The sequence below is a fragment of the Dromiciops gliroides genome, chromosome 2 (assembly GCF_019393635.1).
Source record: "Dromiciops gliroides isolate mDroGli1 chromosome 2, mDroGli1.pri, whole genome shotgun sequence".
Lineage (NCBI taxonomy): Eukaryota > Metazoa > Chordata > Mammalia > Microbiotheria > Microbiotheriidae > Dromiciops > Dromiciops gliroides.
This window is the reverse complement of record NC_057862.1, coordinates 194,823,757-194,849,526: the sequence shown is the minus strand read 5'-3', so window position 1 is coordinate 194,849,526 and position 25,770 is coordinate 194,823,757. Positions and strand designations below refer to the sequence as shown.

General features: G+C 44.4%; 1 protein-coding gene across 1 annotated transcript in view; it reads left to right on the top strand.

Moving 5' to 3' along the window:
• Positions 1 to 25,564, top strand: part of PPIP5K1 (diphosphoinositol pentakisphosphate kinase 1) — a 41,156-nt gene extending 15,592 nt beyond the window's left edge. Inside the window, 7 exon segments of the mRNA XM_043981205.1 lie at positions 1,384 to 1,474; positions 4,523 to 4,648; positions 5,278 to 5,340; positions 8,949 to 9,128; positions 10,775 to 10,906; positions 11,184 to 11,297; positions 22,106 to 25,564. Of these exon segments, the coding sequence (XP_043837140.1) occupies positions 1,384 to 1,474; positions 4,523 to 4,648; positions 5,278 to 5,340; positions 8,949 to 9,128; positions 10,775 to 10,906; positions 11,184 to 11,297; positions 22,106 to 22,923 (1,524 nt within the window). The 3' untranslated portion in view covers positions 22,924 to 25,564.
• Positions 25,565 to 25,770: the final 206 nt, after the last annotated feature.

The following is a 25,770-nucleotide window of genomic DNA, read 5'->3' as shown; positions in this document are numbered from 1 at the left end:
CATAGCTTCACCAGCCATGAACCAGTAAAAACATGTCTGTTTTTCCATAGTAGTGCCAGCATTTAATTTGATCATATTTAGCCATCTTTGCCAATTTGATAGGTGAAGGGTGGTATCTCAAGAGTTATCTTAATTTGTGTTTCTTCTATCATTAGAGTGTTTGAACACTTTCATTTGAATATTGATTAACTTCCTTATTATGAACCTGTAGGGATCCTTCTGCCCTAACCCCAGTACAGCATTCTGCCTAGGAAAGACAGATCTCTTCCTGGCCTACCCAGGTGTGTTCTCTAACCTTATAGGAAACCTGTTTTCTCTGTTCTTTCATTATATAACCGTGTCATTTAAATTAATCCTGTCTCACTCTACCACTTGCATTCTACCTTTTCTCTATATTCATTTCTGTATTAGGGTATGGAATATGTGACTCTGATACTATCTATATCCTAACTAGTCTGTTTCTCCACCTCTAACTAGCTTTCCTCTGTAGGAGCTGGGGTGGGGGGAGGGGGATTGAGGGGTGGCCTTTTGCAGCCCTGTGACCAGCTCTTCATCTGGTCTGCTTGCAGGTCACAAATACATAGTGCACAGATAGGCTGACCAAATATCCCTTTGGGGATGGCCCATGGAGGTCAAGAGACCTCCCCAGGCCTCTCCCAGGCATTGGCCTATAGCCCAGGGTTAGGTTTCCCACCTACCTGGCATCCTTTGTATAGGTCCCTCTCCCCAACCCCTTTTCTTTTCCCACCTTCTATCTCTGATGCTTGGGATCCAGAGGCTTAACACACCTTGCAGGCAGGGTAGGGCATGGTGTTTGGAGGAAATGATCAGGTGTGTCCTCCTTGAAACTCCATTTCTAATCTCTAGGTATAAGACAGTGTGTAGGGTAGAGTTTAGACGTGGTGGGAAACTGGGAGCTCAGGGGTGTGGCTGTAGGACAACTATAGTTTCTACCTTCTTTGTGCAAGTAGAGATGGGAGAAAGGAGTCATCAACATAGAGATTTTTTTTGGGGGGGGGGGTCATCCAGACTGTTTTCTGTTTGTGACTGAACGATTGTAAACCTGAAACCTAGGGAGAAACCTGTAGGAAACAGGGAGCTCTTTTCTGCTGGGACTGTGGAGTAGGAGGAATGGTGGTTTCTTAGTTGAAATGGAAGGGGTTGTAGGGAAAGGGAAAAAAATGGTTTCCATTATGGAAGAGAACCCGGGCGGTTCTTCTCTCTGTATACTTATTTTCCCCTCACATCTCCTCATTGCCCTTTTTGTCTTTCAGTTCTTCTGATATCGGCTGCTTGACTTTACAGGGAACCAGGGATTCACAACCTGGGTTTAGTTTTCTGGCATATGTAAGGAGATGGTAACATATGATCCTTTTCCCACAGGTGTTGTCTGAGACTTCATCCTCAAGACCTGCTAGTTACCGTCTATTCCAGTCTTCACGTCCCCCTACGGAAATGAAGCAAAGTGGCCTGGGTATGGTTTTCCAACCTTTGTTCTTCAATGGTGGGTAGGGAGGTCTGCCCTATGACTGCAGCCATCCCCAACCCTGGGAGTTGTGTATACTCAAGTATTTTTGTTGCCAGCTGGGAATGGAAGTGGGAGGACATGCACTTCGGATAAGAACTTTGATCTCAGGTGACTGGTTCCTATCTGTGAATGATCACTCCTTTGATTCTCTGCATCAGTCTCTTTCCCTAGGTTTCCTCAGTCCCTGAAGTCCAAAGTGGACCTTAAGGGAACTAGGAGATTCAGAGCCACCAGAGTCATCAGAGATAGAGCTCTGAGCAAGGACACCTGGAACCCTAGACTTACCCCATCCTTTCTTTGGAGAGTGAAAGCCATCTTCCTGAATCCCAATCCTCCTTTTTCTTTCCCAACTCCCATGCCCTCTTCCTCTGTCCTCTCCCCTATTCCCTTCTCTTTTCTAAAAGTAAAGGATGAATCCTAGATAAAATTACAAGGCGATGGTACTTCTTTGATTTGGAGATCTCCAGTAAGTGTGGGTAGGGTGAGGGATTCAAACACTGAATGTCTCTTAAAGATGCCTTAGACCAAAGAATACTTAGAAAAAAATCTTAGTATTTGGAGGTGAGGAGGAGGGAGTGTTAGTCAGTAAGAGGGAGATGCCTGTTCACTCAGTATCAGGCCAGTGGCTTGAACTTCCATATTTGGGATCTCTAAGCTTGGTCTCCTGATCCCTGTGCCTCTTATTATCCTGCTTAGTCTCGTTGCCTAGCTCTGTCTGTGGTCTCACTTCTTTTTCCCTGGAATCCTGGCCCCAAGCAAGTTAGAACTTGAGCGGAACACTAGATGAGGGTATTTGTTGACTGTCCTGCCATCCCTTGCTGGGAAGGATGCATCTAAAATCTCTTAAAGGTCAGGTATAGATCTGTGGTTTGGGGCACTTTCTCCCAAATGCCTTAGAAGAGAAACCACTCCCCCAGAAGAGTGGATGGGAAGACCAACTAAATGGTGGTAGTAGCACAGATAGAGTAGGAAGAGGGAAACTAGATTTTAATAGACGTTGGCGGTAATAAGGTTGTGGGACCCAGAGAAAACTCCCCAGAGATTATTACCCCAAGGCTGAACTACCAGTAGGGTGGGTCTAACTCATGGGGGAACAGAGCCAGTGAGGCGTTGAGATCAGATCCATTTATCTTCTTAGAGCCTTCATCCTAGAGAGTGTAGTTCAAATATGAGGGATGTGGACAAACCGTTATATGAGTAGAAATGCTGACGTAAAAGTTTGGTTCTGAGGACTAGAACAGTTTGTCATCTGAACTACTTTCTTTTATTCCTTGACGTAGGTTACCCCTGCAATCCTAACCCCCTTCCTATAGACTCAAGGGAAACTCAAGAACTCCCTGACAGGTCTGATATTCTGTTTCCTGTAAATGGAAGTTAGGAGTCTTGACAAAGTGTAATAATGGGAGCTGCCAGTCTCAGGAGCTTAGGCAGCAGCTTGAGTTCATCCTCTCTCTGAAGTCATTGACAGGGCAAAAACCCTATTTAGAGCAGAAGATAGGCTCAGTTAGGCGCATCTTGTTTCCACTGTGGGACAGACAGATCTTAGGGGTAGCGACCCTTTTTGTCTTTCCTTTCCTTTGGGGCTCTTGTACTTGACAGGCCTCACTAAGATCTTTTCTCTCTTTTGGCATTATGATTCTGAAGTTCTCCTTTAGAAGAAAAGTGTTATAAAGGAGAGAACCATGAGTTTGGAACCTGAGGACCTGGGCTCTGCCACTTTTGCTCTCTAATCTTGGGAAATTAATTTAATCTCTTTGGCCATCAGTGTTCTCATTTATAAAATGAAGTGGTTGGCCTAGATAATATCTAAGGTCCCTACAGCTTTAAAGTCATATAATGCCTAGGGCTGCGTGTTTCCTGACCATGTGGACTTCTGACTTTCAGTATCGTATTTAGGTAAAGATGGTTGTTAATTGATAGTAAGCCTTTTTTGGGTCAGTAATCATATCTTTTATTTTTGTTGTTCTCTTTTTCTCTGTATCTCATTGCCTAGAGTGGTTTTCCTCACATAGTAGGCATTCAATACAGTATTCATTGACTCTGGAGCTCACTATAGTGTCCCATAAGGGTTTGGGGGGAGGAGGGACAGGAGAGGTAAGAGGAATGTGCCAGTCTAAATAAGGGTAGAGAGCTCTATACCATTTCAGGGAGTAAATTTTCATTTTGCTTGTTGGTGGAATTGGACTGACTGTCAGTAGACCTGTACAAGTGAACATAAGATTTTGAGGTCTTAGTTTTCTCTTTTGTTTAAAAAAAAGGGGGGGGGGCAATGAGGTGGTGCAGTAGATAAAGCACTGGCCCTGGATTCAGGAGGACCCGAGTTCAAATTTGACCTCAGATATTTGACACTTACTAGCTGTGTGACCCTGGGCAAGTCACTTAACCCTCATTGTCCCACAAAAAAATAAATAAAAGGAGGCTATATATGGTGATCTCTGAACTTCCTTATGGCTCTGAAAGTATTTTAGTCCTACAATTTCTCTCTTGGAGAAAGCTTAAGGCCCCAAAGGCTTGGTTGGGGAGGCAGAGGGAGTGAAAGTCTATGAGGAGAGTGAAAGGGAGCCATTAAGACCCTGGGATCTGGTCTCTGGCTTCCCCCAGAATTATTCTTCTCTCTGCCCCTAAGGGCCTGGGGTGCTTCAAGCTCTGTTCTCAGGATGGGGGAGCATCAAATAGGTATGGAGAATCCAGGAGAAGTTCTCTCCCTTGGCATTTTAGGGAATTATCTGAAGGAGGACAAAGCATAACTTATCCCTCCAAGCAGCTTTGACTCCCCTAAAATGACTAAACTGCATGGAGTAGCAATTTTTTGCCCTTGCTAGGGGTCTGTGCACAAGACCCTTCTCCTTCATTAACTTGTCAAGTATAGTAATGTGTGGCAGTGAAGGCTATGTGTAGTGGTGTGGCAGCTATGAATGGCCTTGCCCTGTGTGTTTTTGTTATGTGTAGTAGTTGTAACTTTGTTTGGCTGCTAACATGCTTCCGGCTTTGCAGGCTCACAGTGCACAGGGCTGTTCAGCACCACAGTGCTGGGTGGCTCATCAAGTGCCCCGAATCTCCAGGACTACGCTCGCAGCCATGGCAAAAAACTCCCACCTGCCAGCCTGATGCACCGAGATGGTACGTGGGTTGGGGGCAGTAGTCCCTTTCCTTAGCCCCTCACCCCACCTCCCCTTCATCTCCCTTCTGAGCCTGTGGCTAAGGAATCATTTAGTCTTCCAGATGACATGGCAGCAGAAGTAGCCTACTATGTAGGTGAAAGAAGTACTTCCCTGCTTATATTAGGTACATTTCATGCCACATAGCTACTATCCAAGTGCATTCTAATCATTCTACTTCTACCTTGTACCCTTTCTTTCCTGCACTTTAGACAATATGGGTGGATAACAAGTAGTAGGGAGGGACGTGACACAGTTTATGACTGGAACCTCAAGAGATCCAGCTGAGGTAGCACCTGGGGTAGGGACCAAGAGTCCCATTGGGACTTGATTTCCAGCTGAGAGCACACCCAGGATATGGTGAAGATGAGAATATGTGGAGTAGGCTTAGGCTAGGAATGGGATGTGATTTCTCATGGAGAGATTATATGAGGGGAAAAATTGATGTAACCGTCAGAGAAATGTTTGTATGGTAGTTGGGGAATGGTGAGGTTTGGGTGTAAAGGACAAGAGGGTATGTTGCAGCTAGAGTCTAGTGTAGGGGGAAGGGACAGATGCAGGTATAATCCCCACGATGTCTTCTCTCCTCAGAGTTCTTGTCTGTCCCGGCTGTAAAGCGATTTTCTGTGTCGTTTGCAAAGCATCCGACTAACGGTACGTTTGCTTCTGACTTGATGTCATACCTCATCATGTCACCTTCACTGACTCAGATACTCACATCTGACCCCTGGCACTGACCTCCCTCCTCTTTTCCTTTGTGTTGGCACCTTAGTGTGTCCCTTTCTGGGTTCCCTGCCTGAATATTCTCTTGTTCTGACCATGACCACTTTGGCTGTGTACACCCCATATTGGTCCTATCTTCTTGACTAGTCTCAGTCTTACCTTCCATCACCATCACCCTCATTGTTATCTTTGTCACCGTCATCATTAAAACTCTGTTTAAGTCCTTCTCACAACATTCCCAATTTGGGGCCTTGTATGGATATGAACAATGATTCCCATCCTCAAGGAGAGTACTATATAATGCCTAAATCCTCAAACCCTTTTCCATCTCCCCTGCAGCTCATGTAACTTGGATCTTTTAATGTCCCTTTCTACCTTTGTGTTTAGGAGAAAAGACTAATTCCTTCCTGTTTGGAGACTGTGCCCCACCCCCTACTCATTCCCATTCTCCACACCTTCAGATCCTGGGGTACAGAGTTTCTTCCCATCTTCTTACTCCACCCCCCCCATTGTGTGTGTGCTTCGTGGTTCTTGTGCTCTTGCCATCCGCTTCATGTTGCTACTAACCTGGCATCTGGGCCTGAAAGGCAGAAACCCAAGTGGTTTGCGAGGGCTGTCTGTGGTAGAGGCAGAGGGAAGGAAGGGAGTCAGTTCCAGCATCAGAATGAGAGTAAAAAGAGCAGTGTTATATCCTTGGTTTATCGACATCCATTCTATACAACCCAAGTTTACCCAGGGCATAACTTGCCCCAAAGAATCTGGAAGTGGAGGGATTAAGTCAAAATGTCCAAGAGAGTTGAAGAGCTAGGACTGCAGGTACCTGACCTGAAGGGTTTGGGGGCACCAATCCAAGGACTGTGCAACTGTGAGTTCTATGTGGGATCCTGGATGGGGGAGGGAGCTGGGAAGGGAGTGGCACTTCAGCAATGGAGTTGATTCTTTGTATGCTCGTTTTTATCTTCTGGATCTGTGTTTAGAGTAAATGAAGTTTTCTAGCCACAACCTCTTTCTTTCCAAAGGAATCAGGGTCAAGCCCAGATACCTGGAGGGGTCTCTTGGTTCTGGACCCCAGCTTCCAATCTAACCTTGCTCCCCCATCTGCCACTGTGACCCTGGGCATAATCAGGCTTTTGTGCTGACCCTCCTTCTCTGTTCTCTCTCCAACCTCACCACCTGCCCTAGGCCTTGTTGCCTTCTCTTTCTGGGCATGAGAACCCCCAACTCTCCCAGTCAGAACATGCTCCAGCCTCCCTGGGAAATTGTGGCAAAAGTACACTCATTCACAGTGTGGAAGCCAGGCCAGTATATGCAGCTGAGGAGGAGCCGATGCTGAGCTTTCCTAGGTCTTCGGAATCATGGTCATCTCTTAGAACAAATCCTAGAACCCATATTCCTGGAGTATGAAACCCCAAGGAGCCCCAGCTTCAGAGTATGGAGCTTAGAAATCATAAGCCAAACAGCCCTCCAAATCTAGGAAATGAAGTCTGGTGGCTGATGTTTCCTTTCTTGAAGCCTGAGTTGGCAGTCCTTCTGTAGAGAAGGCAAGGTTGGAGTTCAAGCATCGAGCAAGAAAGGGCCACTGCTATGTTCTCTTCTGTTTATTTGGCGACCCAGCCTGTCTCCTCAGAGCTCTTACAACCCCAGCTGGTCTTCTTGCCTTTGGGCTTGGAAGTTATACTGGCCAAGAAGCTCTTCACATGATACCTGCTAGATAGCAGCAAGGGAAGCTGGGAGTAGCCGTGTTGGAGTAGACAGTTAAGTTTCTACTCCTGGCCTCTAGGATGTCCCCACAGCTCTGTTAAGGTCAAGACTTTGCATCGCTGATAGCATAGCAGCAGAAATGACATATGTCTCTGTTGCTTATGGCAGCATATTTTATATACATGTGTGTGTGTGTGTGTGTGTATTCACCTAGCACCATCCATCATCTCATCAGAATTCCTGGCTTCAATGCAGTGCCTAGAAAACTTAGGTTTGGAGGAAAGGCAGAGCTACTTTCTTCCCTCCTTAAAATGTGAGGACAGTATGTGGTTCAGCTCTACCCCTGAAGATCTTAGTCCTGAATTCTCTGTCCCTTGTGGGGACAGTCACATCATTGGACACATCATGGGATTAGGGCAAGCCTGACCAAATGTGTTGGCAGTTATCAAACCATAATCTGAACCTGTTTGAGGAAGCCGAGATAACATGAAAGAGGAGACCAGGACTGTGTGAAATGGCTACAAGCTGTTGTCAGTGTGTGCTGAAAAGTTCCTGGGTTTTCTGATGATGGCCAGTTACTGCTCTTCAGATCAGTCTCTGGAGCAAGACCAAGCCTGGGAATCCTGAGTAAGAGTTCTAGTAGCGCCGCCTCTAGCCCATCTATATATCGTCTCAAACCTGGCCACACATACTTAACTTGCAGGTTTGCTTCTCTGTCAAGCCTTATGCTCATCCTGCAGCCAGCCATCTCTGACTATTATCCTCTCCAAGAATCTGTCCCTTCTCCTGCCCCATACCTTTCTTCTGGGCCTTTCCATATCTGCAGTCCTTTGCAGCTTCATTACAGAGACCAGCAATCAACAAGGAACAATTCATAAAAAAAAAAAATCAATATTCATCCAGCATATGAATGGAATTAAATTGAAATTCTCCCACCCACTAGCTGAAGAAAAATGCAGTCAGACTTAATAGCTTTAGGAGGAAGATGAAAAATAGTCCAAAGTCTGGCCCATGTAATGAATTCAGGGCCGGCCAACTCCCTTTCTCTGCAGCGGCTCCTGGGACTTCTGCAGAATTGCTTTTCAAATCTTTCTTACTGGTACCTGGTTGGGAGATATGGTGGTTTGGGGTCACAGTGTCATATAACCAGCAATACCAGTTGATAGTGGTATTCTTATACAGTGACTTTATCAAAACGTAATTGACTTGGTTTCATGCTTTGTCAGTATTCCTGTAACTGGCCTTTTGCCCAGTTTTCTGGACCTTGCTGTGGTTCTCTCAGAGTGTGGCTCAGAGGGGCCAGGCATGAGCCCTTGAAACAGTTCAAGCTTCAGCTTCAAACTTGATGATGCTTATATCTGTCCCATTCTTGGCCCTCTGTGTGCCCTTGGTCCTCATCACCTCCATCTTATTCTCAAAACCCCTTGGTCTTGGTAGCAGCCCTTTGCCGGTGCTGCCCAGCAGAGATCAAGGCCAGGGGTGCTCAAGCCAGGATCCTACTGCCAGCCCATTCCTGCCAAGAACAAAGTCTGCAGGCATCTTTAAAAAAAAATTCAGAGCTGGGCTACGGGAGGCTGGTGTGGCAAGGACCTCAAGTCTTTGTTTTCCTCTTGGGCTTCATTTTGTGATGCCTGTCCACCCCTTTTTTTTCTTGCTGGAGATATCTTGTGGCTTCATCCATCTCTCCTCTTTTAGCCCATGTTTGGAGCTGGGTAGCCCACATACATTGGGGTCACAACCCCACCTCCTTCTTATGCTTCCATTAGCCATTGCCCCCCTCACTCTCCCTCTTGTTTCTGTCTCTCTTTGCTTTCCTTTATGGCCCTGTCCTCCTGCAGAGCTGCTGGATGACCAGCACCCTGTGGTCCAGCTGCTGCGCAGTTTCTCCGACTGCCCAGGGGGCTGGCCAATCTCCCTGGATGCCACGCTGGCGCATCACCTGCACCAGTGCTCCTACCACCTTCGCCTCTTCCGGAACTGGCTACGCTCAGGCCAGGATGATCCCGAGTGCCTCTACGGTACCCTTTCCACCCAGCTGGCTGCTTTGCTTGTTGCTATACTAGCAGGAGAGCCTGCCTATATATCTGTACCTTTCCTGAGGCTACATGATGGTGCATTGAGCAGCTTAGATGGTGCTGGGGCCAGGCTGTCTGGTAACTGTAGCATTGGCTGCTCTTCACGACCCCCCCCCCCTCCCCCGCCCACACACACACACACTCCCTAACCCTGCTGCCTCTTACTGCCTCCTTTTCTGTCTTCTCACCGTCCTTACTCCTAGAACTGATCTTCAAACCACTGTTCCCCCGGCACCCAAATCTATTCAGCATAGAGGAATTTCTTTCCCTCTGTTACCATAAATCCTTTCCCCTTCCCTACTACCATCCTCTACTCTAGAAAGGAAAGGAACTCTCCTCTCTCTGACTCCTCACTGAAAAAAAATTCCCTTTGGCTACTTGTTCCCTTTATCTCAGGAGCCAAAGTACAGTACCCAAAGTCAAAGAGATACTACTACCACTCACTACTGCTGCACAGTAGGAAAAAATAGAGAGGCTCAGAGTTGTTGAAAAGTGCCTTCCTTGGTTTCCTTAGCAAGCCCTGGGATTAGGGCAGGGCCAGAGGCAAGGAGAAGGTATGGTAGAGTTGTAAAGAGAGGACTGAGTCCTTTGAGCTACAAAGTTGGTCCAAAGTTGGGAGATTGGAGTCAAGAGGACCTTTTGATCCTCCTCTCCCTCCAGTACCCCTAGGGATATATAGAGAACATATGGGAAAGGCTATATTAAATTGTTTTTCAAGGGCACGCTTGGTCTTCCAAGAGAGGGGTTTTTGCCCCTCGCCAGCCCTTGGGGTCAAAATTACAGATGTTCTTGTCACTATCCTGGGTGGTGGATGCAGAGACTGACATTGAAATTATCGGGAAGGGGGCAAGAAAGTGGTTTTCCTTGGAGGGAACCTGGCCCATTCTTCTGATTGGCAAACTGCCATTCATAGGGGCTAAGGCCTCCCAAAGGAGAGATTTTTGATGTGATGGCAATTAACCAAGGAAGAACTCTCACCCTCCAGCCTGCTCATGCATGTGGTTTTGCTGGACTGAACTCTGTGTGTACTGCATGCTCTTTCAACTTCTCAACATTCCATCTCCTCTACCCACTTGCATGTTCCCCCTATCCTCCCACCTCCAACTCCATATGCTGGTAAAGACCCTGAACATTACCCTCTGTTTATTCCCATTGCCTTTTCATTCTAGAATCCTCTACTTCCTCCAAATCCTGGGACCTCACCTCATGTCATGCTCTACACTCACATTTTTTTTTTCTCCCAGAAGACTTTAGGGTTTGACTCCAGTAGAATTACAATAGCCTCCTAAATTAGGCATTTGTAGATTAGGGTTTCCTGAATAGGGCTGTTGTGGGTCTTTCAAGGCAAGTTTTGGGCCAGGGGGCTAAAGGAAAGCAAGGTAAGCTTAAACAGGAGATCTGCAGCATTTCCTCTCCTAGTAATTCTGGAATCTCACTTTCCTGGGGGCTCAGTGGTACTAGCTTTTGAGAGATAGCTCACTATCCTGATGCCTTAGGGACTTACTTTACCAGTTTCTTTGAGGTCTGGTAAGGTGCCTTCTGCAGGGATCTTTACTTACTTTGTTCAATTCAAATCTTACCCCTGCCAGGATTTGAAGGTTGTTCCATGGTGCCCACTATCTATCCACTGGAGACTCTGCATAATGCCCTCTCCCTTCGCCAAGTGAATGAATTTCTGAGTTCAGTCTGCCAACGGCACACAGATGCCCAAGTATCTGCAGGTATGGAGATTCCCTCTCACTCCTCCCTGTCTTCCTCCAAGGTATGGTCTGAGCTGGAGGACCATGGCAGAATAGGGCTGGGCAAGGCTAGGAAGAAACATCTGACCACACATAGGCCTCTGCTGACCCTTTAGCATCTCCAGAAATGGTTCCTTCCCACTTTTTCAGCATGAGAGGGCTGAGAAGGGGTACAGTAGTTGAGACCTGTTAGGAAAGGCCTTGGACCCCCCCACACACTCAAACTCCCACTCATGTGTATTCTTTCTTCCCTCTCCAGCTCTGTTTGATTCCATGCACAGCAACCAGGCTCCTGGGGGCCCATTTGCTCCACCCCAGACCCTTCACTCACCCCCTTTGCAGCTCCGGCAGCGCTCTGAGAAGCCCCCATGGTGTGAGTGCTCTTGGCGGGAGGGAATAGGGGCATAAGGGGTAAGGGATGAAGGGATGGGAAAATAGATGAATGGGGAAGGGAGCAGGAGGGTTGTGGGATGAAAGATAGTAGAACTAGGAAGAGGAAAATAGACATCTTATAGGGTGAGGTGTCCCCATCCACTATAATTGAGGCTAAGAAGTCAGAATGTGGGAGGTACCTGCTCCCTCTTCACCTCTTGTCTTCTTGGCCCACATTGCCTCATCATTCCTCCTCACTGGAGGTAAGCCTGAGAAATAATGAGGAAGAAGGCCACCAAATCAGAGGTTGTAGAGGGAGGAGAAGAGCCCTCTAAGGAGGAAAGAATAGAAACCTGATTCCCTTTATATCCATAGTTGGACTATTTTTCTCCTTCCAGGAACATATGCCTAGGGAGGAGAGCTGGATATAGAGAACAGACAGGAATAGTATATCAAAGCCTGCTACTGACTGTTCTGTGTTCAGCTTTCTCTGCTCATTCTCAGGCAGTGCCAGTTCTCCAGTGAACTTGAAGGACACTGGGGAAGAGGAGGAGGCGTCCTGCCTACCCTGACTCCTTATCCCAACCTCGGTCCTTGGGGATAGTATGTAGGTCATCTTGATTGTCTCAGCTCTTTGTTTCCTTGTGGACAGGTCACAAGATGTTCTTTTGCTGTGGCATTAAGGGAGGGAAGAGTGAAAATGGGGAGAAAGATCACTGGATGATGATTTTGGGCTGTAGATAGTGATGTTAGAGATACCTTCCCCTGAATGCTTATCTTTTGCCTAATATCTGAAGCCAGACACGACTTGCTTTCATGATTTTGCTTAGGTTACATTAGAGCTATAGCTGAGGGAGAGACTCAGGTTTTGTTCATGTGGGCTATAATGACCAAGCTTGTGGGGCAGCGCTTGCCATCTGAGACCATCAGAATATCAGGGTCTGGTGTGATCTTAAAGGCCATCTAGTTCAACCAGTACCTAAACACATACTTCTTCTACAACATGGCCCAGAATTGCTAACCTAGACTTTGTTTGAATGTGTCCATTGATGGCAGACTCATTACTCTTCAAAGTAGCTTATTCAGTTTCCAAATAGTTCTGATAGGAACTTTTCCTCCTATTAAAATGTTATAATTGTCAGAAGAGTGCTTTGTTAACTTGAAAGTCCTCAGTAATACAGTTGACTTACATTGAGTTCGATATTTGCTAAAATTCACAGATCTTTTTAATACAAACTGTTGTCTAGCCATGCTAAACCTACAAAGCTTTTTTTAAAAAATTAAGTATAGAACTTTATGGTTATACTTATTATGTTTCATCCTATTAGATTAGCTCATTATTTCAGCCTGTCATCTTTTTGGATCCTGATTTTGTCATCCAGTGTATTGGCCATTATTCTCAATTTAATATTTCGGGAGGTTCATGATCTTCTTGCTATAGGTATTCCCTCCAGTGATATTAATTTTTAAAATTTTCAATTTTTTTTTTTGCCGGGCAATGAGGGTTTAAATGACTTGTCCAGGGTCACACAGTCAGTAAGTGTTAAATGTCTGAGGCCAGATTTGAACTCAGGTCCTCCTGACTCCAGGGCTGGTGCTTTATCCACTACTCGACCTAGCTGCCCCCAATATCCCTTTATTTTTAACATTTTTTTTTTTTTGTAATTAGAAAATTTTTTTTTGTAGAAATAGTTTTCAACATTTGTTTATATAAGATTTCCAATTTCAAATTTTTCTCCCTTCCCCCCACCTACAGACAGCAGGTAATCTGATATAGGTTATATATACATAATAACATCAAACATATTTCTGCATTAGTCATGTTATAAGAGAAGAATCAGAGCAAAAAGGAAAAACCTCAAAACAGAAAACCAACAGTACCAAAACCAAAAGAAATAGTATGGTCCAATCAGCATCCATATTCCACGGTTCCTTTTTTTTTTTTTTTTGGATTTGGAGAACCTTTTCCATCATGAGTCCTTTGGAACTTTCTTGTACCATTGGATTGGTGAGAAAAATCTTGTCTGTCACAGTTGATCAACACATAATGTTGATGATACTATGTATAACGTTCTTCTGGTTCTGCTCATCTCACTCATCATCAGTTCATGCAAGTCCTTCCAGGTTTCTCTGAACTCCTCCTGCTCATCATTTCTTACAGCACAATAGAATTCCATTACATTCATATACCACAACTTGTTCAACCATTCCCTAATTGATGGACATCCCCTCAATTTCCAATTCCTTGCCACCACAAAAAGAGCAGCTATAAATATTTTTGTACATGTGGGTCCTTTTCCCTTTTTTATGATCTCTTTGGGAAAAAAGACCCAAAAATGGTATTGCTGGATCAAAGGGTATACACAGCTTTATAGCCCTTTGAGTTCCAAATTTCTCTCCTTCCAGCCCTTCCCCTACCTATTGAGAAGGCAAACGGTTGTGTAATATCTCCAATACAATCCAGCTTGCTCTTTGCAATTCTTGCCGTTTCATCTACAGTCCCTATACAAGATATATGGATGTACCAATCCTATGGACTGCTTATCTAGAGAATCCTAGAGTAGGAAGGGACTTCAGTAGCCCTCTAGTTCAAGCCAAACTTGAAAGAAGTCTCTGCCTCTCCTAAGGCAGCCCATTTCACTATTGGACAGCTCTAATTTTTAGACAAAATTTCCTGACATCAAGGAGCAGTGTGGGAGAGTGGCTAGAGAGCAGTCTTTTTTTTTTTAGTTCTGGGTAATTTAATCATTTTATTTTTTATTTTATTTTATTTCATTTTTAGTGAGGCAGTTGGGGTTAAGTGACTTGCCCAGGGTCACACAGCTAGTAAGTGTTAAGTGTCTGGGGCCGGATTTGAACTCAGGTACTCCTGACTCCAGGGCGGGTGCTCTATCCACTACACCACCTAGCTGCCCCCTAGAGAGCAGTCTTAAAGTTAGGAGCACCTATGGCCCACTTCTGACTCATACCACTTATGTGACCCTGGGCAAGTCACTTAATGCCTCGCTGCCCTGGGCAACTCCCCAAGTTGTTAGGGGCTATTAGAGACTTTGTAAGCTACAGATGAGTTGCTGAGCAATGTGGACCATCAGAAGTTGAGAAGCTAGTCCAAATGTGGTAGTTCCAGTTGTTATATGTGATTTAAACACTAGTAAATCTTATTTCATTTTTTCATTTATTTGTTGTTTTCCCATTTTCATCTATGAATGCTGTTTGATGACCTGACTCAGATAGGTCTTGGACTGAGCCTTCTGGAAGACCCATTTTCCACATTCTATAGATTCATTACCCCTTCCACTACTTTTTGCTATATTATGAAAGAAATGCTACAGAAAATACCCCCAAAACAAAAGACTGCTTTTAAGCTTTCTCTATTCCTTCTCAATATTGATTTGCAAATAATTTTATATTCTAAACTGGTGTTATTTCTGGCTTCCATGTCTTTCACTTGGCAAAGAGATTATGTCTGATGGCTGAGGTTCTTTTAGCTTCTTTGTTTATGTCAACTAAACTTCTTTAGGAAATGATGGTAATCATTGCATTTTCAATTATCCATTTCCCAATTTTTGGCATCAGTAGTTTGTCTGAATAGGTTAGGTTGGAATTGTTGGAATTGACTGCTATGGTGTCAACTTCTCATAGTCATCATTTTTTGGTTTGGTATTGTATACAACTAGTTGATTATCTGACTGTACATAGACCTGCAATCCAGAAATGGCTCCCAATATCATTAACCAGTCATTTTCTGACACTTTGTGATCCTGAGCAAGAAGTATAAGCTCTTTAAACTTTAATTTTCTAATCTGCAATATGAGGATAATAACACCTATATAACTATCTTATAGGATTTTTATGAGGCTTAAGTGTGATAATGTAAAGTGTTTTGCAAAATGTAAAGTCACTATATAAAGTGTCAGTTATTTAATAGTTAATTTTTGTGATGTTATGTAGGCTCATAGGGCAGCTAGGAGGCACAGTGAACAAGGTCAGAAAGACTCTTCTTCCTGAGTTCAACGCTGGCCTCAGCTACTTGCTAGCTGTGTGACCCATGGCAAGTGATTTAACTCTATTTGTCTCAGTTTCCTCATCTGTGAAATGAGGTGGAGGAAATGGCAAACCATTCCCATATCTTTGCCAAGAAAACCCCAAATGGGTCATGAAAAGTCAGACATGCCTAAAATGACCAGACAACAACAACATTCAGGTTCATCATGTCCAGTACATTTTGGTTCTCATCTAGATGAAAATATTGAATATGTGTATATGTGTGTGTGTTTTATGTGTGTGTATACACACATATACTCACATATACATATATGTATGTGTGTATATACAACATACATATATAGGCAATAGGCTTATGAGAAGTCAAGCCTTTGACATCTTCTGTTTCTTACTCCTGAATCATACTTTCTAATGTTTTTGTCATTCTGTCCTATGTCTACTTTTACGTAGATATCATAGAGTATCTATGTACATATTGACTTGGTTTAGAGGATCTTGTTCAGTTATTCAAATAATTTTTTTCATCATGCTCTGAAATAGATGTTGATGCATAATCTGTAAATTATCTTCATGTTAATCTCTTTGCTTATGTACTTCATGAGAACAGCAAGGTGAGATCACCAAGTGTCTTATGCTGTCTTGGGTCACAGTGAAACCAAATCTGCAAACACTTTTCTTTACCTCTTCAAAGAGTTCCTATTCTTTCCATCTGTTTAGCTATAGCTTTCTTCTATCTTCTAGTTTCATTTAGAGAAAGAATGCCAACATCAATATGGTTCATTCCTCCAATAAAAAAAAAATCTATTCTTTAGCTATTGAATAAGGATTTCACATTTTGAGTATCAATAGCTAGGTTAATGTTAACAGTCTAAAACTTGTGTGATTCTTAGCACCTTCTACACTTCTACCATTTTACTACGATTACAGTTGAAGCAACCAAGGATGGAGGGGTGGGGCACACAAGACAGAAAGCCATTTTGTATTTTTCTTTGTTTTTTGGGTTGCCATGGCCTGAGAATCCTACACCTAGCAGCCAACCTACTGATGATGAACTTCTCCATATTTAGCTAAGATAAAAATAAAACAGCAGGCAGAATGTCATGGGGCACCTATTCAAAGCCTTTCCATCTTAGTAGAGCATGCTGGTGCTTGTGCTTCCTTATTATAGCCTGTAAGAAACAAGGATTGCTGCTATACTGTGGTGAGGCATCTGTAAATGCATAAAGAAAATCCCAAAAGTCTTAGTGCATATTTTAAGCATAATGGTTTAAAACTGCACTAAAGGGGCAGCTGGGTGGCGCAGTGGATAGAGCACCCGCCCTGGAGTCAGGAGTACCTGAGTTCAAATCTGGCCTCAGACACTTAACACTTACTAGCTGTGTGACCCTGGGCAAGTCACTTAACCCCAATTGCCTCACTTAAAAAAAAACCAAAAAACTGCACTAAAGCTTTGGGATAGTCACACTGGGATTTGGGATTTCATCACTGTAGGGAACTCCCAAATAAGGAAGTCCATATCAAGTCCATCACTGTGAGTCCTTGGTGTCCTTGCAACTTAGTCTTAGAGAGTTACTGAGGTTAAGTGACTTGTCCAAAGTTACACAGACAGTATATGTCAAAAGTAGGATATGAACCCATGTCTTCCTGACTTTGAAGTAGTTTTCTACTTGCTGTGCTATACTGTCTATCATTTATATACACATAAATCCATATAGTCAGTAAACATTTATTAAACACCTACTATATTCCAAGCATTGTGCTGAACTCTGGGGATTCAAAGAAAGGTAAAAAGGATCTTACAGTCTAATAGAAGATACAACAGGCAGAAAACTATATACAAACAAGCTCCATATTGGATAAATTGGAAATAATCAACAGAGAGAAGGCACTAGAATTAAGGGGAATAGGATAAGGCTTTCTACAGATGACATTTCACCTGGGATTTGAAGGAAGTCAGAGAAGCCAAGAGGCAGAGATGAGGAGGGAGAGTATTCCAGGTTCCATGGGTACAGTCAGTGAAAATGGAGTATCTTGTTTGAGGAACAGAAGGATTAGTGGATCACAGTATATGTGGAAGGGATATAAAGTATAAGAAGACTAGAGGGGGGGCGGGGAGAGAGCCAAATTATGAAGGGCTTTGAACACCAAGCAGAGTGTTTTATGTTGGATCCTGGAGGTAATAGGGAGCCACTGGAGTTTGTTAAGTGGGAGGCACAGTGATTTGGTCAGACTTGCTTTTTAGGAAGATCACCTTGATGGTTGAACGAAGGATGAAGGGTATAGACTTGTGGCAGTGAGATCAGCCAACTGGCAGGCTATTGCAATAGTCTATCCATGAGGTGATGAGGGCCTACACCAGGAAGGTGGCAGTGTCGAAGAAGAGAAAGGGGCTTATATAAGAGTTATTATGAAGGTAAAATCAACAGACTTCAGCGACAGATGGGATATGAGGGTTGAGAGAGAATTGAGGATGTGAACCTGGGGTACTGAGAGGATTACTGAACAGTAATAGGGAAGTTTGGAAGAGGAAAAGGTTTTGGAGAAAAGATTATAACTTCAGTTTTGGACATGCTCAATTTAAGATGTCTATAGGACATCTTAAGATATTCAGTAGGCAGCTGGAGAGACAAGACAGGAAATCAGCAGGGAAGTTAGGGCTGAATAAGTTGAGAATCATTAGCATAAAGATAATTGAATCGTGGGAGTTGATGAGAGCAACTAGATGGTGCAGTGGATAGAGCACTGGTCCTGGATTCAGGAGGACTTGAATTCAAATCTGGCCTCAGACACTTGACACTAGCTGTGTCACGTAACCCTCATTCCCCTGCCAAAAATATTAAAAACTCTAAATAAATAAATAAGATTGTTCAGGGTGAGAAAGCCTGAATGGGCTTGAGAGTACCCATTGAAATAGCATAAGAAGGGCAGCTAGGTGGCGCAGTGGATAGAGCACCCGCCCTGGAGTCAGGAGTACCTGAGTTCAAATCTGGCCTCAGACACTTAACACTTACTAGCTGTGTGACCCTGGGCAAGTCACTTAACCCCAATTGCCTCACTAAAAAAAAAAAAAAGAAATAGCATAAGAGAGGAGAAGAGAGCCCAGGACAGAGTCCTGTAGGACATTCACTATTAATAAATATGATCTGGATGAGGGTTCAGCAAAGGAGACTGAGAAGGGATTGTCAGATGGTTAAAAGGAGACCCAGGAGAGAGTAGTGACCCTAAAACCTAGAAAAAAGAGAGTATCAAGGAGAAGAAGGTAATCAGCCATGTCAAAGGCTGCAGAGAGGTCAAGAAGGATGAAGAATGAAAATAGGCTGATAGATTATAAGATCATTAGTAACTTTGGAGAGAGCAGTTTTGGTTGAATGACAAGATTAGAAGCCGGACTATAGAGAATTAAGAAGAGTGAAAGGAGAGGAAGCTGTTGTAGATGACCTTCTCAAGGAATTCAGCCACAAAATGTAAGAGAGATACAGGATAATAGCAATCAATGATGGAGGGATCAAGTGAGGGTTTTTTGGAGGATGGGGAGATGTGGTTGTGTCTGTAGCTAGTAGACAGGGAGATTGAAGATAAGTGAAAGCAAGTGGTGATAATAGAGAGTGCAAAATGTTGGAGAAAATGGGATCACGTGCATATAGAGTGGTCGACCTTAGCAAGAAAAAGGGCCACCTCTTCACATGAGATTGGGTGAAGCAGACACTGGAGGTCAAAAGCATCTGGGTAATGTGAGGAAGAGAAGAGAGAGCTGTTAGTGAATGGCCTCAGGTTTTTTTCAGTAAAATATAAAATAAGGCTCCCTACTGAGAGGGTGGGATTTGGGAGGAGATGGACTGTTAAAGGGATCTTCCTAAAACAGAGATCTGACCATATCACAAATAACCTGCAGCCCCTACTCATTAAGCTCCCTTTTAGCCTCAGGGATCAAATATAAAATCTTCTGTTATTAAAAACTGTTCACATCACACACACACACACACACACACACACACACACACATATGCAGTGGTAGTGAGGAGGAAGGAGAAAGCCTATTCCTCCTGGTTCAGTGGGTCAAAGGGCTTGAGAGAAGGCATCCCTACTATTAGAGAGAGTGCTGAATATCTCTGAGTGCAAGGAGATATAAGGGGAGGGATGAAGTAAAGGATAAAGGCAGTTTTGTTTTTAAACAAAGGCAGTTTTTAAACCAAAATGGGAGTTCAGAGGACCTGATGGAAGGGACTAGGCGGAGGTTAGTAGGGAATCAAGAGAGATAAGGCCAAAGTGGATGGAAATGAAAGAATAGAGACTGATAGCATTTGAAAGGGGTTTTGTTTGTTTTTGCTTAGGCAGCTATGATTCTGAATCTCTGTGATTGGGAAAGAGGAAAGTAGGAATTTGCTAATCATTAGATAGGGAAATACCTTTGGGCTAGGACTTCTACTTGCAAATGTCTTATGAAGATGGAGGGCTGTATCAATTTGTTTTTTTCTCTAGTACTAGGGAATACAGGATATCGAAGTGGGTCTCTGCATCTGGTTTCTAAATCAGAAGCATGATTGAACTTATTTTCAGTGCCAGTTCTTTTTTTTTTTTTGTCGGGGCAGTGAGGGTTAAGTGATTTGCCCAGGGTCACACAGCTAATAAGTGTCAAGTGTCTGAGGCCAGATTTGAACTCAGGTTCCTGACTCCAGGGCTGGTGCTTTATCCACTGAGACACCTAGCTGCCCCTCTCAGTTACTTTTTATCTTATTAGATTTACCCAAATGTTCTAGCCTATTATGATCTTTTTGGAGTTAGGCTCAGTTGTTCATTGTGTTTATTATGCCCCCCCAAACCCTGCCCCCATCTTAGTATTATCTGTAAATTGGATAAAGCATGCCATCTATGCTTTCATCTAAGTCACCAATTAAAAATATTGAGCAGAGTAGTGTCAAGAGCAGATCTCTGGGGCACTCTACTTAAGACTAACTTCCGGGGGCAGCTAGGTGGCGCAGTGGATGAAGCACCGGCCCTGGATTCAGGAGTACCTGAGTTCAAATCCTGCCTCAGACACTTGACACTAGCTGTGTGACCCTGGGCAAGTCACTTAACCCTCATTGCCCTGGAAAAAAAAATACTAACCTCCAAAGTTGGCATCAGAACATTAATTAATTGTTTCTGGGTCTAATAACTCAGCTCGTGGATCTGCCTAACTGTATACATCTCTCAATTTTGTCTATAAGGAGAATAAATTATTTTCTCAGAAGCTTTGCTGAAATCCAGGTGTATCATGTCTTTAGCATTCTCCTGATCCACCAACCCTAATAAATGGAAATGAGATTAGTCTGACCTGACTAGGTTTTTTTGTTTGTTTGTTTGTTTTGTTTTTTTACCACTTTGGGGCACCTATACAATTCTCAGCCAATCTGGCAGTTTCCTGATGCCAGGTTAGGTTGTAATACTCTATCTATTTCACTTTAGCCAACTTTTCTCTCTCCTTATCAAGGGAAATTCAAAGGAATCCAAAACGGTTACAATGTTCCCATCATCTCAGAAAGATCAGAATTCAACCTAACACAGGTCACTGCCCACGTTTTCTTTCTTTCTTTTTTTTTTTTGTGGGGCAATGGGGGTTAAGTGACTTGCCCAGGGTCACACAGCTAGTAAGTGTCAAGTGTCTGAGGTCAGATTTGAACTCAGGTACTCCTGAATCCAGGGCCAGTGCTTTATCCACTGTGCCACCTAGCTGCCCCTCCATGTTTTATTTTTTTAATCCCTTTCTTTACTACTGCATGTGGATTTCTTAGGTCAGAATAAGTAAAATCTAATCACAGATTAGCATGGTTGGTACAGCATACTTCTGATTCCCAGTCTCAGTGAGAAAGAGAGACAATGAGAGAGAGAGAGAAAATGAGAAAATGAGAATCCAAACTCAGAGCAGATTTGAATTGGCAGTGCTGCCAGATCTGGGAGTGTGGGGAGCCTTCCCTAAAACATGCTTCCTTGTATAACAAGATTATTGTGAGAAAGTATTTTTTAAACCTTAAGTTGCTGCTTATGTCTATTCTCTCTGATATGTGTGATTTCATATATGAGTTATGTATGATGATAAAAATATATACATATGTGCACATATACAAATGTATACACACACTGTTATGCCTGCATGGGGACCCCCTCCAGCACCCACCTCCATCCCTTGCTTATGACACATTTCCATTCTGCAGCCGCCCAGGGCTATGCAAGTTCATCCAGGGTTAGGGGAGGGGTGGGGAGGAAGGGAACAAACATTTATCAAGTGCTTATTATGTGCCAGGCACTGTGCTAAATGCTTTACAAATATTATCTCATTTGATCTTATTTGAAGGCATTTTCCTATATGGCCTTAGACATTTCCACTCTAAGCTTTAGGGTGTCTCATGATGATCTTGCACTTGCCTCCTTTCTCTCTTGAAGGCTTTTATGGTGCCAAGCCCTTGAATATTATATATTCTTGCTCATCTCAGACTCATTTCATTCCTTCACCAAAATATTGAAGAAACATGTAGTGCCTGCTGTGTTCAGTGCACCATGCTAGGCCCTTAGGAAAGCTACAGAGTTTAAATAAAACCTGGTCCTTTTGCTCTCATTGAGTTTACAATTTAATAGGGCGATAAAAGACAAATATACCAAATATTATCCCTGCAAAGTTAGAGTTTAGACCCCTGAGCTTTAGGGCCCATTTTTCCCCCAGAGCAAGACTGGCACTGGCCCACCCAGTCTGGCAGTTCTAGCTACATGTAGAGGGTCATACGTAGTCATTTGGGTATCTTGACTCAGTCCCTTTGCTTTGCTTTACAGATAGCAGTGGTCCCTCCAGCACTGTGTCTAGTGCTGGGCCCTCTTCCCCTACTTCAGTAGATGGTGGCTCCAATTTTGGCTTCAGTGACCATCCAAACCTGAGTTCTCAAGTGAGTGAGGAGCATCAAAGTCATGGGCAGTCTCAGGAGATTCCTGAGGATGGGGGTGAGAAGACTGCAGAGATGGGAAAAGGGTCCTCTAAAACCATCCAGCCATCTCAGGAAATGCCTGCAGAGGGTGGCCTGCTGCTGTTCCAGGAAGCCCGTGAAGAGGTAGACCAGGCATCCCAAGAGGTTCCGGTGAAAGTTGAGCAGCTGACTCAGGCAGCCTCTGAGATCAACCAGCTATCTCAGGAGGGCTCTATCCAGGTTGATCAGCCCTCTCAAGAGATAACTGTGAATGTTGACCCACTTTCAAAGGAAGCCCCTGGAACTGGCCTCATGTCCCAGAAGGTTCCTGAGGAGGTTGACCACCCAAACCAGGGGGCTAGTGAGGAGGTTGACCAGCCAACCCAAGAGGCTGATAAGGAGGTTGACCAGTCCACTCAGGAGGTTGATGAGGAGGTTGACCAGCAAACCCAAGAAAGTAGTAAGGAGGTTGATCAGCTTTCCCAGGAGGCTCCTGAGAAGGTTGACTTGCTATCTCAAGCCATTCTTGAAGAGATTGTCCAGCCAACCCAGGAGGGTGCTAAGGAGGTTGGTCAGCTATTGGGAAAGAATGTTCTTCAAGACCAGCTTGTGTCTAGTGACCCAGACCCTTTAGACCAATCCCTGACCCTCAGCCAGCAGCCTCCCTTCCCACCAGCACCACATGACTAAGCACTTTGCCATTAGTGGTCACATTGTACCAGTCATTTAAACCAGCAGCAATTCTGCTGGCCACCTCGCCTGCCAGTTACAGGCCTTGGCTCCAACCAGAGGGTTCTGAAGAAGCCACCTCTCCCCTGATGAGGAGGTGTATCCCAGCAAGAGTTGAGATGGGGTGGAGCCAACTACTAAGGGTCCCTTAGGTCTGGTTGCCTAATTAATGTCTTCAACTCCTCAGAATAGGTCAGAGGGTTCCAGGTAACTGGGAGTTGAATGAAATGTCCTTTTGTTGCTAACGACCATTGAGGACTAGCACAGATCAGGGAAGGGATCCCAAGTGAGGGCCCTGGGTTCTGGCTAATGCCCTAGCAGAGGGTGAATAACCTCACAAGGTCCCTTGGGCCCCATGGGCATTCAAGAGGTCTACCCAGGTTTAGGATGGCCAATCAAATTGGGAGAGGAAAAGAGGATTCCATTCTCCAATTAACCATCCTGGGTGGCCAAAGATATTGAAATTGGGCTAAAGATATTCCCATATTATCCCCAAGTGCCCCCCTCCTATCCACCTGGACAACAGCTCTGGCATAGGATGGGTATCAAACTGCTCTAAAGATTTGAGTAACCACTTAAAGCTGCTTTAGGGGTATCTTGCCTTCAGGGGACCCTTGGCCAACTGCTGAGGGTATCTTGGCTCAGTGTGGGGAGGGAATCTATAATGGAGAAAATCAGGTTTTATTTTAAGCAATTAGAAGAGATCACTATTGTACAGACAGGAGCAAAGATTTAATATATATATATATATGTGTGTGTGTGTGTGTGTGTGTGTGTGTATATATATATTAAATATATATATATATATATTTCTGTAGTGTGGCCAGGGCTGCGCCCACCAGGGACCAAGCACTCCAGGATCCCTGTGAGGCTTGTCCTTGCTTCTCGGGTCAGGTGTGATTGTGAAGCTTTTCCCAAAGATGGTGGGGGGTGGGGGGAGGGAAGGGAGATACAGTTATTTGGCTGAAGGCAGGAACATTGTGAGTGCTCAATAAATATGAAATAATGACTGGTTGTGGGTTCTGTGTGAGCATGAGACCATGTGTAGTTGGGTGAATGATAACTAGTACAAGATTGAGTGTCATTGAACATTTGGATAGGAATGTAGTAGGAAGCAAATGGAGGCCAACTATTCTAGGAGATCCCTGTGAACCAGCTGACCTGGTGAAGCCTTGAGGAGTTTGGGATGTGGGGGTCACAGAAGGCAAGTGTAGCTGTCTGAGTCCATTTTCTTACAGTTTCTACAGTTTCTTACTAGACTAGTCATTCAGCTCTAGATCACCAGGTCTTAGTGCCTTCTTTGCCACTTTTATATTAATTTACTGCTGCTTCTCTCCTATGACCTGATATACCCATACCCATCATAGCTTCATTGGATTGGCCTCCCTTCACTATAATCCGGAGTGAATTTTCATGGGATCTGAATCCTAGGAGATTCTGGGTCTTACAGGAAGTGAGGGGCCCAACAAATTAGGCCATAATCCTAGTTCATTTTTTTTTTTTTGCGGGGCAATGGGGGTTAAGTGACTTGCCCAGGGTCACAGAGCTAGTAAGTGTCAAGTGTCTGAGGATTTGAACTCAGGTAGTGCTTTATCCACTGCGCCACCTAGCAACCCCTTAATTCTCCCTCCTGCCTCATACTACCTTTTTTTTTTAGTGAGGCAATTAGGGTTAAGTGACTTGCCCAGGGTCACACAGCTAGTAAGTGTTAAGTGTCTGAGGCTGGATTTGAACTCGGGTACTCCTGATTCCAGTGCTCTATCCACTGTGCCATCTAGCTGCCCCTATCCTAGTTCATTTTTAATGATCAGTCCCTTCATTCTTTGGACTCTAAATCCCTTTATCAGTAATCCTCCCCAAGGTGTGTCACTGACTCTTTTTCCCTGCCCATAAGCTCTTGTTTTCTGTGCTTAAGCTTTTCTACCTGTTCTCAGAAACCAGCCTAGTGAAGTACAGGGACATCCTATTCCTCCCCTAACACATACATGGTCTTTTGGAGGCTTCTGGCCACTCCCTCCTTTGAAGCTACAGTCCCCTTGGGAGAAGGGGAAGTGGTGGGAGGAGCAGAGAGGGAGAAAGTGGGGTCCACAGAACAAGCAGTATGGTGAAGTCAACAAGATCCTGGCCAGCCCAGCGGGTTAACTGCCACAAAGTTGGTTTATTGTTAATGTTCGAGGTGGCTCCTTTACAACAGTGGGAAGATGAGTGTGTGAGGGGCCAGGGGAAGGAAGATTGGACAGGGATGAAGAGCAGAGCAGCAAGGTGAGGGAGCAGGGAAAATAACTTATTTTGGTTTCTTCCCTTCAGGATAGGAGCTGAGCCCATTCAATTAACTATGTCAGGGTCTGGGCCTCACAATCCCGCAGCAGACTGGCAGGGCAACACATGGACTTTCGGGGGGTGTGAGGGTGGGGCGGCAAGTCCCTTGGTCTAAGGTGCCATGGTCAGCCTGTTTTGATCCTGCAGGGATGAGCTGTGGTTTAGCTCCGCCTCCTCTCCTGCACTCCCCATCTTCCCCATCCCACTCTTCTCTGCTATGGCTTCCACCTCCCAGCTCTGATTTCGGAGAACTCTGGGCTAGGGAGGAAGTAGGGATCCCCATCTCAGCTACAGGATGGCAGTAGGGTATTGGAAACGTTGGGGGGGGTATTGCACAATGTTGGGGTGTCAAATGTTAGGGTTCAGGCAGTGAAGTATTTTCACCCATTACACACCAGGCCAGCGTCGGCCACATGCATAGAAGCCAAGCAGGAAGGGTTTGGGCAGTCACATGGGAGAGAATATGCCATGGAGTCCGGGGGCTTCTGG